Source organism: Schistocerca nitens, chromosome 5, assembly GCF_023898315.1.
Source record: "Schistocerca nitens isolate TAMUIC-IGC-003100 chromosome 5, iqSchNite1.1, whole genome shotgun sequence".
In the NCBI taxonomy this organism is placed as follows: Eukaryota; Metazoa; Arthropoda; class Insecta; order Orthoptera; family Acrididae; genus Schistocerca; species Schistocerca nitens.
The window spans coordinates 411883258-411899204 of NC_064618.1; the positions used below are offsets into that span (position 1 = coordinate 411883258).

At 45.9% G+C, this 15947-nt stretch overlaps 1 protein-coding gene across 1 annotated transcript in view; it reads left to right on the forward strand.

Annotated features, from left to right (window-relative positions):
• Positions 1-14813, forward strand: part of LOC126260500 (facilitated trehalose transporter Tret1-like) — a 504093-nt gene extending 489280 nt beyond the window's left edge. The window contains exons 10-11 of the mRNA XM_049957830.1: positions 4124-4288; positions 14500-14813. Coding sequence (XP_049813787.1) covers positions 4124-4288; positions 14500-14813 — 479 coding nt within the window. The remainder of the gene's footprint in view (positions 1-4123; positions 4289-14499) is intronic.
• Positions 14814-15947: the final 1134 nt, after the last annotated feature.

A 15947-nucleotide genomic window follows, 5' to 3' on the forward strand; every position in this document is an offset into this window, starting at 1 on the left:
CCTTCTCTTATGCTGGACCTCCGAAGGTCGTTTTCACTTCCCCGTATGCTGGATCAGTCCTTCTGACGACTATATGTTTTACGGTTTCTCCGCATTTTTCCCGCGTTCATTTTGCCTTAATTTCCTTGCACTTCCTATTTAATTCTTTCCTAAGTCACTTAATCCTTTCAGTATTCCTATTCACATTTTTTATTTACTTCCTTCTTTCGTCGATGAATTGAAAAATTTCTTCTGTTACCCAACTTTTATTAGAAGTTATCCTCCTTGTACCTATGTTTGTCGGTTGAATTTATATGACTTCCCTTTTTAGAGATGTCCATCCATTATCACAGTATCTGCAGGCCCAGAGAATTTCAAAGTCATCTCATCATTCTTCATTACTTCACTATTACTACGGATTCCACTTCTTTTCATGCTGATTCTTCCGAACGATTCTCTCAGTCGTCCGCCTGCTTTTCAACATTACTATATTGTGATCTGAGTCTGTATCTTCTTCTGCCTACGCCCTACAATCCAATATCTGATTTCGAATGAAACCCTTCCCTGACTTCAGGCCTCTTCCAAGTACAGCTCTTACCCTTGTGGTTCTCGAACAATGTATTCGGTATTACTAGTTGAAATTTATTGCTGTAATCCGGTAGTTTTTCTCCTCTTTCATTCCTGCTTCGTAGGCCATATTCTCTCATAACTCATTCTTCCGTTGTTTTCTGCACTACAGCGTTCCAGTCACCAATTAATATTAAATATCATCTCCCTTTACATACTGAAGTACCCGTTCAGTATCCTCATATACTTTCTCTACCTCTTTAGCTTCTCCTTATGACGTCGGCATGTAACTGTTGTTGTTGGTGTTGATTCACTGTCGATTCTAATGGTAACAAGCCAATCACTGAACTGTTCACGGTAACTCACTTTCTGTCCTACCTTCCTGCTTATAACTAATAAGACTCCTGTTACAGATTTTTCTGCCGCTGTAGGTGGTCGGAAATTCTTATCTTGTTTCCATTCATTTCACTTTATCTAGCTTAAGCCTTTGCAGTTTTCTTTTCAGATTTTCTAGCTTCCCTACCACATTCAAACTTCTGGCATTGCATGCTCCGACTCGTACTGTATTGTTGATTATTTTTCCCATGGTAGCCTCCCTTACGGTAATGCAGGAGATCCTAATGGGGAACTAATCCGGTATCTTTTGCCACTTGTCGAGTTACAGGCCACGTGTCCTGTGGGTACACATAACGTGTCTAATGCAGAGGTTTCCCTTGTCCTCTGCATCTTCATAAATTGATTCCGCCGCCTTTTTGGGACATTTTTCCACCCCAAGGGCAAGAGGTTGCCGTGGAACCTTCTCCTCTTTGTGGCGGAACCGGTTTATTGTATTTCGTGACTTTACTTACTTATAAATGATATTTCAGGAAGATCAAAAAAATATAAAACCAGTTACCCATTGGCAGTGTAACAATTCGTTTGATCTCAAAAATGATTATCCCGCATAATATTTGTCACTCTGTTAAAGAAATCTCCACTTGACATTGTGTAGAAATGTTGTCTGTAAAGTCGTGTGAGTGGCACTAAATTGCATATCATTTATCAGATTTTACACAACTGTTACTTAATATGGAAGCACTTTTCTCTAGCAAAAGGAACGTTTAGTCACAAAATACTACCTGCGTATGTCTCCTATTAACATATTTCATGTAAATCGTCCGAAATAATTAGGTTTCATACATCAGCAAATAACAAATTGATATTACGTAACGTGCTGTGAGCACTGTATTTAAGGATTCAATCTGAGTTGAATTCTGTCTTTTAAAGTAGATTTGGGACCACCAGTGCACATTTAATTCCATTCATTTACATCTAATAACATTTATGTTTGTTACAATTCTCGATTCTTAACTGCCGCGGGGATATTTTTGCTAAGATGGGGGCAGACAGACGGTAGTCAATTTGTCTATTATTATTTCCCATTCCTTTTATATCAAGGTAATACATTTAGATAAAACTCTTTAAGCCTTTTATCTCTATTCTTTAGCATTTAAAGTCATTTTCAATAATAAATACCGTCATATTTTTATACCAGCTACTAGTAAACTCCGCTGTAAGTTACTAGCGCTAACGGCTGCGCACCTAATTGCAGAGCTGAAAATTAACACTTAAAAACATTAATTAGATTGGATTACAATTGAAATAAATACAAATCCACGTGTAGACAATAGCGACTCTATTTTTCAAATAATAATTAACAATATATAGTTACAGGTTTTCTCTTTACACACCTCACACGTCTCACGTCCGAACAGTTCATCCGTTAGCACAAGAAGAACAACTGAACCACAATTGTCACAGATAACAAAAAAAAAGATTATAATTGTCGTTGTCTATGAATGTAGTTCTCTGATAATAGTTTTAATTCACACAGAAAGATTATTACAGAAATAATGAAATAATTGTCATTTTTACACGATACAGTCTTTTTATACGTAATATCGATAATATTTGTTAAAGTTTGTACACTTAGTTCATTTTAACATCTCGCTAGAACATAGTGTCGTGGATATTACATCTTTCATTCCTACCAAGTAGACCATAGTCTCCCATAACTCTTTCTTCTGTTTTATATTGTAGCGTTCCAATCACCTATGAGTATTAAATATTATCTCCTTTTACACACTAAAGTACCCGTTTAATGTACTTATAAGCATTCTCTACCATATTCTCCCGTAACTCTTTCTTCCGTTCTATACTGTAGCGTCCCAGTCACCCATGACTATTTAATATTATCTCCTTTGCCGGCCGAAGTGGCCGTGCGGTTAAAGGCGCTGCAGTCTGCAACCGCAAGACCGCTACGGTCGCAGGTTCGAATCCTGCCTCGGGCATGGATGTTTGTGATGTCCTTAGGTTAGTTAGGTTTAACTAGTTCTAAGTTCTAGGGGACTAATGACCTCAGCAGTTGAGTCCCATAGTGCTCAGAGCCATTTGAACCATATTATCTCCTTTTACACTCTAAAGTATCCGTTTAATATCCTCGTATGCATTCTCTACCTCTTCATCTTCTCCGCCCTCTTTGACGAGTCTGTTGGCAGAACAAGGGTGACTCCTTATAACGGAAGTCTTCGTCCGTCACTGCTGATGTTTTTTATTCGGAATTTAAGTAGTGGCTTCGATAGAACCTATGATCGAAGGCGTTTTGCTTGCGAGTTAAAGATACTACTCCTAGGACTCGTGTGACTCTGTTCAGAGGCGCCACCCGTAGTCTCCAGGTGACTTCGCCTGTTGATACCAGTTAACATATGTTGCTAAGCATGACAATTGCTATATTTTGAGCACCTTAACCTCTTTAAACTGGATAAAGGCTCGAAACTGTAACTTTGGAAATTATAGTAAATAGTGCAGCCCATGGCGAAATTCGCAGAAACAAGGAACCCAAGAGAAATAGAATTCGTCCATAACAGACTATTTATCAAGGACTGCGGTTGATTAGATAATACATAAAAAATCCTGGTTCAAACAGTTCTACAGGGTGTCCCTTAGGTTTCGAAGCACATTTCTAAAACAAAAATAAGCTGATGAACAGAAATTTAAAGTCAAGTGGTATGAGACAAGAGAAAGGGAAAACCTCTGAGAGTATGTAACCAACATGGCGGCCAATTTGGAAGCCTCCATGTTTTATGCAAATTGTAATTTTGAAATAGAAAGGGGGCCACGAGGCACATCAAACAGATAGGGAATATACAAGAAACCATTTTGTACAGAATAAAGGAGTAAAAGTTTCTGAACGATATACATTTAACAAGTAGAAATTTTAGCCATTGTTATGTCTTGTATCACGTCAGAATTGTTACGTCGATTCCACCGAGGACAATATCGAGGTCATAGAGGCAAATTCGCATCTTCGCCAGAAGATGATGGGTACGAAACTCATTGAAACGTTGCGACAAGACGACGCCACCACACGGCTGATAACCCGAGAAGAATTCATCAGTGTTCTGCGGTTGTTTCACTGTGTATTAATGAATGCTGTGCACATTGTTCGCAGAAACTGAATCAAGAATGTAGAAAACAAAATGGTGATTCTCGGCATTGACCATAAAACAAAAGGTAATTGTCGTGGTATGTGTTGTAGGTGGCCCCGCGAACGAAGACTCCAACACGTGGACGCCGTCGCTGATCCTGGTGGCGGCGGCCTTCATGTCTCACGTCGGGCTGCGTATGCTGCCCTGGATCCTCATCGGGGAGGTGTACCCTGCAGAGGTGCGGGGCACCGCCAGCGGGGCTTCCGGCTCCATCGGTAAGTCCCACCTTCGGAACCTGCCGAAGCGGCTTGGTTATGCTGTGTACACTACTGGCCATTACAATTGCTGCACCATGAAGATGACGTGCTACAGACGCGAAATTTAAACGACAGGGGGAAGATCCTGTGATATGCAAATGATTAGCTTTTCTGAGTATTCACACAAGGTTGGCGCCGGTGGCGACACATACAAAGTGCTGACACGAGGAAAGTTTCCAACCGATTTCTCATACACAAACAGCAGTTGACCGGCGTTGCCTGGTGAAACGTTGTTGTGATGCCTCGTGTAAGGAGGAGAAATGCGTACCATCACGTTTCCGGCTTGGCGTTCGATACAGTTCCCCACAGTCGTTTAATGAACAAAGTAAGAGCATATGGACTATCAGACCAATTGTGTGATTGGATTGAAGACTTCCTAGATAACAGAACTCAGCATGTCATTCTCAATGGAGAGAAGTCTTCCGAAGTAAGAGTGATTTCAGGTGTGCCGCAGGGGGGTGTCGTAGGACCGTTGCTATTCACAATATACATAAATGACCTTGTGGATGACATCGGAAGTTCACTGAGTCTTTTTGCAGATGATGCTGTGGTGTATCGAGAGGTTGTAACAACGGAAAATTGTACTGAAATGCAGGAGGATCAGCAGCGAATTGACGCATGGTGCAGGGAATGGCAATTTAATCTCAATGTAGACAAGTGTAATGTGCTGCGAATACACAGAAAGATAGATCCCTTATCATTTAGCTACAAAATAGCAGGTCAGCAACTGGAAGCAATTAATTCCATAAATTTTCTGGGAGTACGCATTAGGAGTGATATAAATGGAATGACCATATGAAGTTGATCGTCGGTAAAGCAGATGCCAGACTCAGATTCATTGGAAGAATCCTAAGGAAATGCAATCCGAAAACAAAGGAAGTAGGTTACAGTACGCTTGTTCGCCCACTGCTTCAATACTGCTCAGCAGTGAGGGATCCGTATCAGATAGGGTTGATAGAAGAGATAGAGAAGATCCAACGGAGACCAGCGCGCTTCGTTACAGGATCATTTAGTAATCGCGAAAGCGTTACGGAGATGATAGATAAACTCCAGTGGAAGACTCTGCAGGAGAGACGCTCAGTAGCTCGGTACGGGCTTTTGTTAAAGTTTCGAGAACATACCTTCACCGAAGAGTCAAGCAGTATATTGCTCCCTCCTACGTATATCTCGCGAAGAGACCATGAGGATAAAATCAGAGAGATTAGAGCCCACACAGAAGCATACCGAAAATCGTATCGCGACATTTGCTGCTCGCGTTGGTCGAGATCCAATAACTGTTAGCAGAATATGGAATCGGTGGGTTCAGGAGGGTAATACGGAACGCCGTGCTGGATCACAACGGCCTCGTATCACTAGCAGTCGAGATGACAGGCATCTCATCCGCATGGCTGTAACGGATCGTGCAGCCACGTCTCGATCCCTGAGACAACAGATGGGGACCGTTTGCAAGACGACAACCATCTGCACGAATACACGAACAGTTCGACGACGTTTGCAGCAGCATGGACGATCAGCTCGGAGACCATGGCTGCGGTTACCCTTGACGCTGCATCACAGACAGGAGCGCCTGCGCTGGTGTACTCAACGACGAACCTGGGTGCACGAATGGCAAAATGTCATTTTTTCGGATGAATACAGGATCTGCTTACAGCATCATGATGGTCGCATCCGTGTTTGGCGACATCGCGGTGAACGCACATTGGAAGCGTGTATTCGTAATCGCCAAACTGGCGTATCACCCTGCGTGATGGTATGGAGTGCCATTGGTTACACGTCTCGGTCGCCTCTTGTTCGCATTGACGGCACTTTGAACAGTAGACGTTACATTTCAGATGTGCTACGACCCGTGGCTCTACCCTTCATTCGATCCCTGCGAAACCCTACATTTCAGCAGGATAATGTACGGCCGTATGTTGCAGGTCCTGTTCAAATGGTTCAAATGGCTCTGAGCACTATGGGACTCAACTGCTATGGTCATTAGTCCCCTAGAACTTAGAACTACTTAAACCTTACTAACCTAAGGACATCACACACACCCATGCCCGAGGCAGGATTCGAACCTGCGACCGTAGCACCAGCGCGGCTCCGGACTGGAGCGCCTAGAACCGCACGACCACCGCGGCCGGCTGCAGGTCCTGTACGGGCCTTTCTGGATATAGAAAATTTTCGACTGCTGCCCTGGCCAGCACATTCTCCAGATCTCTCACCAATTGAATACGTCAGGTCATTGGTGGCCGAGCAACTGGCTCGTCAGCATACGCCAGTCACTGCTCTTGATGAACTGTGGTATCGTGTTGAAGCTGCATGGGCAGCTGTACCTGTACACGCCATCCAAGCTCTGTTTGACGCAATGCCCAGTCGTATCAAGGCCATTATTACGGCCAGAGGTGGTTGTTCTGGGTACTGATTTCTCAGGACCTATGCACCCAAATTGCGTGAAAATGTAATCACATGTCAGTTCTAGTATAATATATTTGTCCAATCAATACCGGCTTATCATCTGCATTTCTTCTTGGTATATATATATATATATATATATATATATATATATATATATATGCGTTTGTGTTAACTTGAGATAACTAAATATTTCGAAAATGAAGCAATTTTCGAAAAAAATGTTCTTGATGAAAATTTAATAGTAGTAAGGGGAACATCTGTCTGTGCTACAACTGGCTATCTCCTAACCATCCCTCCTGCTTGGGTCAATTTGCAATTAAGAAACGATGCTTTTGATTCTACATTTCATTTACGATGTAAATGTAAACCTTTGTGTTCTAACAGTTGGTATTTATGTTTGAAATTTACTATAGTGTTGCTAATGTGATTTTACACTACAATATTGTTTACCATTTCACTGAATAGTTGGAAACTGCGCTTAGCGTGATCCAGGAACAACAACGTGGATGCAATAGTTTTCTGCTCCCGTCGGGAAGCGTGATATCGGTGAGTCCTCTTGCCTCTCACCTTGTGATGCTTTGTTTCGGTGAATATCCGTGGCGGGTGCGCCTGTCACTATCATTTCATTGGCATCCTACTTTATTACAACGGTTGTGGTTTACATTCCGCCGACAGCCGCGTAGCGGTCAGCGCATCAGTTACGGTGGTTGGATGGAAACACACACGGAAGCGAGTCGCCCTGATGGCAGGTTTCGAGTGCGGCCACCGAAATCTGGCATTCTCAGAGTTTGGGTCTCACCACAATTAACCCCGTATGGAGTAGAAAACTACGTTACCATACAAGTAGCTTAATTGCTAGAAATTTCAACGCTTAGCCATATTACTTGCACTGTACCATCACATTTGTAACACTCAAGTAACGTTTGAACACCAGTAACAACCGCTAAACACAAAGGTTAACATTTAAATCATAAATGAAATGCAGAATCAAATGTGTTGGCTCTTCACTGCAAAAACAGGCACACCTGATGTCTGTCGATTACAGCATCATCTACCACGAATGGTCTGAGTAAACCGTGCGTGGTTCTTGGTGTAGAATTCAAATGTGCAATATATATGGGGGTCCCCATTTGAAAATACATAGACAGCCCTGCCCACACAGGAGTGGTTGTTAGTAGGTGGCCAGTTGTAGTCCAGCAGATGTCCCCTTTACTAAAATTAAATTTTTGCCTGGAACTGTTTTTCATACAACGCGTTAAGTTAAAACGAACACCCTGCTTACAGGGTGTCCCAAAAATGTTGCAACAAACTTCGAGGGGTTGTAGAGGGTGTCTCGAGGAACTCGTGTCCTAAAGCGTCATCCAACGACGCTGTTATACGCGGCCCATTCCGCAGCAAACTAAACTTTTTACGTTAACAGACCATAGGGCGAGCGTCACGCGATGTTGTTTGTCATTCAGTGACAGCGACTGCTTGCCCCGATCGTCAGTGGAGAAGACGGAGCTAGCTACTGCGTAGACTGGCCTTGTCTCCCGTGAATGCGAGGCTCTGTTGCATTGGTGGATGACGGTTTCGAACACAGGTTTATTTTTCCCCTGTATACTAAAAAACATTTGAGATTATAGAGGGTTGCAGGAGGAAAAATGGTTCAAATGGCTCTGAGCACTATGCGACTTAACTTCTGAGGTCATCAGTCGCCTAGAACTTAGAACTAAGTAAACCTAACTAACCTAAGGACATCACACACATCCATGCCCGAGGCAGGGTTCGAACCTGCGACCGTAGCGGTCGCTCGGCTCCAGACTGTAGCGCCTAGAACCGCACGGCCACTCCGGCCGGCAGTTGCAGGAGAAAAATAAACTGCAGTATTTAAGCCGTGTCCGAAACCGCCATCTTCCGAGGCAACAGAGCACTGCATTCATAGAAACAAAGCCTTTCACTGAATAACAAACAACAGAGCGAGACATCGCCTACATCTCGTTAGCGTACCAAATCGTGTTGCTGCCTAGTGGCAGGTGCTGCGCCTATAATTTCCCTGTGATGTTGCACCACCAGTCCAGTAAGGTGGCGCAGTGGTTAACACTACACAGGACAGGCGTGATGCCCGTCCGCTAATCCTGTTCTAAATCATTCCATATGATAGCCGCTATGGTTCCTTGCAGGAGGTCACGGCCGATTCCTTCCCCTACCATTGCTGATATCTAATATCTATCCACATCGCTTCACTGCAAGTTACGATGCCTTGTGGTACGGAAAGTACTTGCTGCACCGCCATTATTCCCCCACCCCTCCCCCGTTTTCCTGTTTCACAGACGGATGGCGCCGGGAAAAACAGCTATCGGGTGATGTCCATATGAACTCCAGTTCCTATGATTTTTCCCTCCGAGAATATTCTAATAGGCGTGTGTGGGAAGACGTGGTTTTTTGCCTGGCTGTTATTGGAACGAACGTTCGCGGAATTGCAATAGTAAACCTCTCCGTAATGCACATCGTCTCTTTTGTAAGTTGATTGTAAGTTCCTACGGGACCAAACTGCTGAGGTCATCGGTCCCTCTCTTTCGTAGCGTCTGAAACGGTAGTTGGATGAGGCCTTCCATGACGTTCATTCACTAACTAAAAGAACTTGTGAAGAAACATGCTGCTCTTGTCTGGGTCATCTCTTTCTCTTCTAGTAATCCTACCTGGTAAGGACCCTAGAGTTATGAGCTATAGCCAAGAGTTGTGTAGTAGATAAAGTCCGGAAACGTAACGTTTGGACGTAAAATAGTTTTGAACATCTCATTACTTTCATATTTCCCGCTACACGGGTACGTGCACAAACTGAGGAGATGGCGTCCTCATCAATGTCTGTTGTAATTATAATATCTTTTTGCCGAACTGCAACAACAGCTGCGAGAAACTGGTACGTTCGCAACTACGAGGGCTCACTGTGGCAAGCCGCACTCTCAAGTTTGAAGAGGACGTCCTACGTCATGTAGAAGACAACCCGACGACGAGTACCGAAAACATTGCCCATGCCGTGGGCTCCCGTAGAGCCCACGGGTCACAGCACATTGTCTCCGCTATGTGCGTACTCTGAAGTGGGAAACTTGAAAGTGATCCCATCTACAAAGTTATTTTTTCAAGGTCCGGTCAGTTGCGAAATTAAAACCACAGTTTGGTCATGACAGCTTTTGGTTATGGGCTAACAGCGAATTGCACACATGTTCAGTACCTTTCTCGAAGACTGTTGTAAGTTTATTTTTATAAATAGTTATGATTCGAAGAATACACTTGCGTGTCGAAAGTGTGTGTGTGTGTATGTATGTATGTGTGTGTGTGTGTGTGTGTGTGTGTGTGTGTGTGTGTGTGTGCGCGCGTGTGTGTGTGCGTGTGTGTGTGCGTGTCGACGTACTTGTTCGACATTCTCTGAATAGATATTAAATATTAAAATAAATTTACAGCTGTGTTCGAAAAAGTTTTATGCGTAGACTAATCATACGTACAAACTTATATACGTACATACATACAAATACGGCGTGTCCCAGGAGGAAAGATCGGTATTTAGGGATATGACAGGAGTAATTATTCAAAGCAAAGAATATATATATTCAGGCCGGCTATCAAATTGTTGAGGAGTCCTTGGTTGATTTGTTCCACTCCTCTCTCAATATGTTTTCAGTTCTTGCACGGTTCGGGGGAAGAGGTGTTCGACTTCAAAAATGGTTCAAATGGCTCTGAGCACTGGTGTGTAACGTATTCCCCTCTCTCCACGCACTAACTAGCGCGGCGGTTAGAATCACTTGCCACAGCGAAGCGAGACTCATTGGAGCACATCATTCTCTACAAGTGTTGCTGGCCCCAATCAATATGCTCCCGACACCAACGAACTCTTTCTCGACGACGGCATGGTTGAAGTGAAGTGCATTTAACAGACTTCCGAGCGCACAAACCCGCATGATTTAAACGCTGTGAAATGATTCTGGCAGAGACGCATGTACTCGTAGCGGTTGCAAGGTCTGCGGCGATGTGTGTAGGAGTGAGATGTCTGTTCTTTTCCACAACTGGGGCTACATATGGATCCTCTTGTGGCGTGGTGGTCCGTCCGCGAACATTCGCATAGTATTTCCACCTTTAGCAATCTTTTTCTAAATGCAGTATGACACTTTTGAACACATCCATTACTGTGGCCACAGTAGTGACACTTCCACCAACTTCGTGCCATCCAGCTGCTCGTTCACGATTGTAAGCACGCAGATGATGTCTTGCAAACATGTTGCTGTACCACACAGAATGTCGACCTATCAGTTCCACAACAACATATGTCAAATACCGTATTGCATGAACTGTCCAATGCAAACAGAGCATTCACACACGGACTTCGCTGCAGTTAACTCGTCCCACCCTCTACATTCCTTTTACTATCATTGGTCGGGTTTTCTACAGCAATAGCTGGTTGTTCCATAGAAACTGGCAGTTGATGCTCAGCAAATGAGAGTTATTCCTTAGCAGTTGTCAGGCAGTGTAATAATCGTCATGCCCAGTGGGTACGTATGCAATGCTGCAAGTCCTCGGTTGTACATTCATGTTTAGAGAAAAACAAAACACCTTAAACGACTAAAGATAAGACGTTCATATTGACAGGACATGTACATTTGTATGCTCCGCAGAAATGATTAGCATTTCAGTCACCTCGATTCAGCATGTGTCCTGTTGCCTAGTAGGCACAGGATCTGCCGTGGGCCCTCATAACATGCTCCATGTATGAAGGCATCGACGCGTATAAGGCGTGAAGGGCATCGTATGGTATAGCCATCCATGCTGCATTCACCTGGTTCCAAAGTTCATCTGTGGTGGTTTGGCATTGGGTCACTGTGCTGGAGCTGTCGTTTTGCCATACCCCACACATTTTCGATTGACGACAAGTCTGGTGATATGGCGGGTCAGGGCAAAAGGCTGACATCTTGTGACACCAGGAAAGCATATGTTCCTGCAGCAACATACGGTCGTGCGTTGTCTTACTGGAAAGTGACGTCTGGTGTGTTGTGCAGAAATGGTATGGCTACAGGACGCAGGATGTTACACTGGTCACAGTACTCTCGGCACACATCAACTGTGATTTGTGGTTGTTCCCCGTAGCACCCTACAAACCCTTGAGTTAGCGCTGTATGTCTTGAGTGAATGCAGTCACTGTGATGCCACTCCCCCTGTCTGCAACGAACCAAAATGATGCCATCATTTTCAAACAAACAAAACACTATCTGACACCATTCCTGCCATCAGTGACGTCGTTCCATACACCATTGTCGTCTATCATGTTTCTCCACATTCATCAAAGGTAGTCGAAGAACTGAACGACGCGCATGTAACCCATGCCATAATAAACGGCGACAGACTGTCACTCCTGATAGTTTACAATGTGTTATACTGTTCCACCGTTGCACCAGAGCCGAGGAGGACGCAAATCTGTCCTGCAATGGCATTTGGATAGGTGTCGACCTGCTCAGGGGGTGGTCTGGGTGGTGCGACCTGACCCATCTCATCGTGTTCTACAGCCTTCCGTGAACCATTATGCAGACACCCGTTGCACTGCCGCAACTCTTTGTCCCAAACTAGCAGCAATTTCCCAGATGGATGCATCAGTTCTCTCACGCCAATGATGTGCCCTCTTTCAAACTCACTGATTTGACAGTACGGTTCGCGCATACGTCTGCGAGGCATCCCGCAGGGCTGCTCAAGTCACAATGATCCATTACCTTCGGTTTATAGCGACAGCGATAACCTCAAGCATATTTTAGCCGTAGGTGGTGTTGCGCCGCGGTATCTATGTTGACCTTGAACCCACGGGCCGACGTGTTTCAAATGTTGATTACTTCTGCAGACAGTACTAATGTACATTCCTGTAAATATGAACGTACTATCTCTAATCGTTCAAGGTGTTCTGTTTTTTCTGAACATGAGTGTGCTTGCAAACTCGTGCACTTGTTGTCCGTTCTACCCTTGCACAGTCCTCTCGTCTCCGGAAATACACTACTAGCCATTAAAATTGCTACACCAAGAAGAAATGCAGATGATAAACGAGTATTAATTGGACAAATATATTACACTAGAACTGACATGCGATTACATTTTCACGCAATTTGGGTGCATAGATCCTTAGAAATGCCGGCCGGGGTGGCCGAGCGGTTCTAGGCGCTACAGTTTGGGACCGCGCGACCGCTACGGTCGCAGGTTCGAATCCTGCCTCGGCCATGGATGTGTGTGATGGCCTTAGGTTAGTTAGGTTTAAGTAGTTCTACGTTCTAGGGGACTGATGACCTTAGAAGTTAAGTCGCATAGTGCTCAGAGCCATTTGAACCATTTTTCCTGAGAAATCAGTACCCAGAACAACCACCTCTGGCCGTAATAACGGCCTTGATACGCCTGGGCATTGAGTCAAACAGAGCTTGAATGGCGTGTACAGGTAGAGCTGCCCATGCAGCTTCAACACGATACCACAGTTATTCAAGAGTAGTGACTGGCGTATTGTGACGAGCCAGGTGCTCGGCCACTATTGATCAGACGTTTTCAGTTGGTGAGAGATCTGGAGAATGTGCTGGCCAGGGCAGCAGTCGAACATTTTCTGTATCCAGAAAGGCCCATACAGGAGCTGCAACATGCGGTCGTGCATTATCCTGCTGAAATGTAGGGTTTCGCAGGGATCGAATGAACGGTAGAGCCACGGGTCGTAACACGTGTGAAATGTAACGTCCACTGTTCAAAGTCCCGTCAATGCGAACAAGAGGTGACCGAGACGTGTAACCAATGGCACCCCATACCATCACGCAGGGTGAGACGCCAGTATAGCGATGACGAATACACGCTTCCAATGTGCGTTCACCGCGATGTCGCCAAACAAGGATGCGACCATCATGATGCTGTAAACAGAACACGGATTCATCCGAAAAAATGACGTTTTGCCATTCGTGCACCCAGGTTCGTCGTCGACTACACCATCGCAGGCGCTCCTGTCTGTGATGCAGCGTCAAGGGTAACCGCAGCAATGGTCTCAGGGCTGATAGTCCATGCCGCTACAAACGTCGTCGAACTGTTGGTGCAGATGGTTGTTGTGTTGCAAAGGTCCCCCATCTGTTGACTCAGGGATCGAGACGTGGCTGCACTATCCGTTACAGCCATGCGGATGAGATGCCTGTCATCTCGACTGCTAGTGATACGAGGCCGTTGGGATCCACCACGGCGTCCCGTATGACCCACCTGAGCCCACCGATTCCATATTCTGCTAACAGTTATTGGATCTCGACCAACGCGAGCAGCAGTGTCGAGATAACATAAACCGCAATCGCGATAGGCTACAATCTGACCTTTATCAAAGTCGGAAACGTGATGGTACGCATTTCTCCTCCTTACACGAGGCATCACAACAACATTTTACCAAGCAACGCCGGTCAACTGCTGAGAAATCGGTTGGGAGCTTTCCTCATGTCAGCACGTAGTAGGTGTCGCCACCGGTGCCAACCTTGTGTGAATGCTCTGAAAAGCTAATCATTTGCATATCACAACATCTTCTTCCTGTCGGTTAAATTTCGCGTCTGTAGCACGTCATCTTCGTGGTGTAGCAATTTTAATGGCCAGTACTGTAGACCGAAGTGACGAGTTTTTATTTATATGGGCAACGGTACAGACTGGCGAGTGGCTCTGAGGTCGTAACAGCCGCTGGCAAGCTCAGAGGGGCTGTACAGAGCTCATTTGTGATCTCTAGTGACCAACGCTTTCGGTGCGCGTGTCTGCAGGCTACATCCTGGGCTTCGCGGCGAACAAGTCGTTCCTGTCGCTGGTGCACACGGTGTCGCTGGCGGGCACGCTGATGCTGTACGGCTGCGTGAGCCTGCTGGGCTGCGTGCTGCTGTTCTTCGTGCTGCCCGAGACGGAGGGCCACTCGCTGCACGAGATCGAGGCGCACTTCGCGCGCTCCGACGGCCGCTGCTGCCAGCCCGGCGGCGGGCTCACCAGGCGCGGCCGCCACCGCAAGCACCGCGCCGGCCAGGCAGACCCGCGCTGGGCCGCCGCCAACCCCGCGCTCGAGCTCAACGAGACGCACATCTAGCGGCGCGGCGCCGCACTCGGCGAGCCGCCCACCGCGTGGCCGCCGCCGGCGCGCGGGAGAGAACTTTGGCATTTCCCTCCCCACTACATTCCAGACGGAGACGAGTTCTACCTTGTGACTTGAAACTGTTGCGGAGGCAGCCTTCGATGTTGCTTCCGACGGTAGCGTACAGACGCGAACTGCTGGTGAAGGGACACCCGTCACGGGCGCCCAGTTGTGACTTGGGCAGTGGGAGATGAGAACTGCTTGCTCCAAGAAACGAGTGCTTTTGAATCCCAGCCTCTACTATTCAAAGTCTTGCGCTCGTACTCATTTGATTTCAAGAACGTTTTAAAACGTAACAAGGTGTTCTGTCATGTCCACTGTCAGATCTTTATTCATTAGTCGCGAATAATTATTACAAAATTTAGCAGTGACTTGTGTTGTAGTTTCTTTTCTAATAACATCATTAGTGCTGGTTGGTGCAAGACGCAGGTGGTATCATTTGCACTGCCTGTTATGACCAACCACATCTTGTTTACGCTCCTGTTGGAAACACAGAAATAATACAATTGAAAGAAAAACAGCCCTCTGTCACTATATTTAAACGAATTAACCGGGTTTCAATACTGATGGTGACGCTGACGCTATACATACGGGCCTGGTCCTTGGCCCGAGGATTGGAGTCTAAGCTGTGGGTAGCTGTTCCTCCAAGATCCTTACGGGTTGGAATAGTGTTGCCTCTCGTTGTGGATGGTCCTTGCGTGTTATTGGTGATAAATCCTGGTTGCCAGCATGCAGGCATGCTGGCGATGACGTTGGCTGCTGATGTTGTGCTAGTTCTTCTTCCTCTCGCGCGCGATGTTGTTCGGTGCAGACTCCAGCTCGGGTGAGAGCTTCCTCTCTCCATCTCGGACTTCCTTCTTCAGCCGCGTGACCGCATCCTCCAAGATGAGGCCCCAGTCGCGCGGCGTGAAGACTGCGTTCAAGTTGATGGAGGTCCTTCTTCGTGACGAATTAGAGCATAATTGCCCGATATCCGCCACGAAGCTCGAACGGCCGGTGTGGAAGTGGCGGCTTCCGTTTCCCTTCCGCTTGCGTGAAAAGGTTGGGTTTTCTTTGGACGTCGTACCGCCCATCTCGCACCATGGTTGC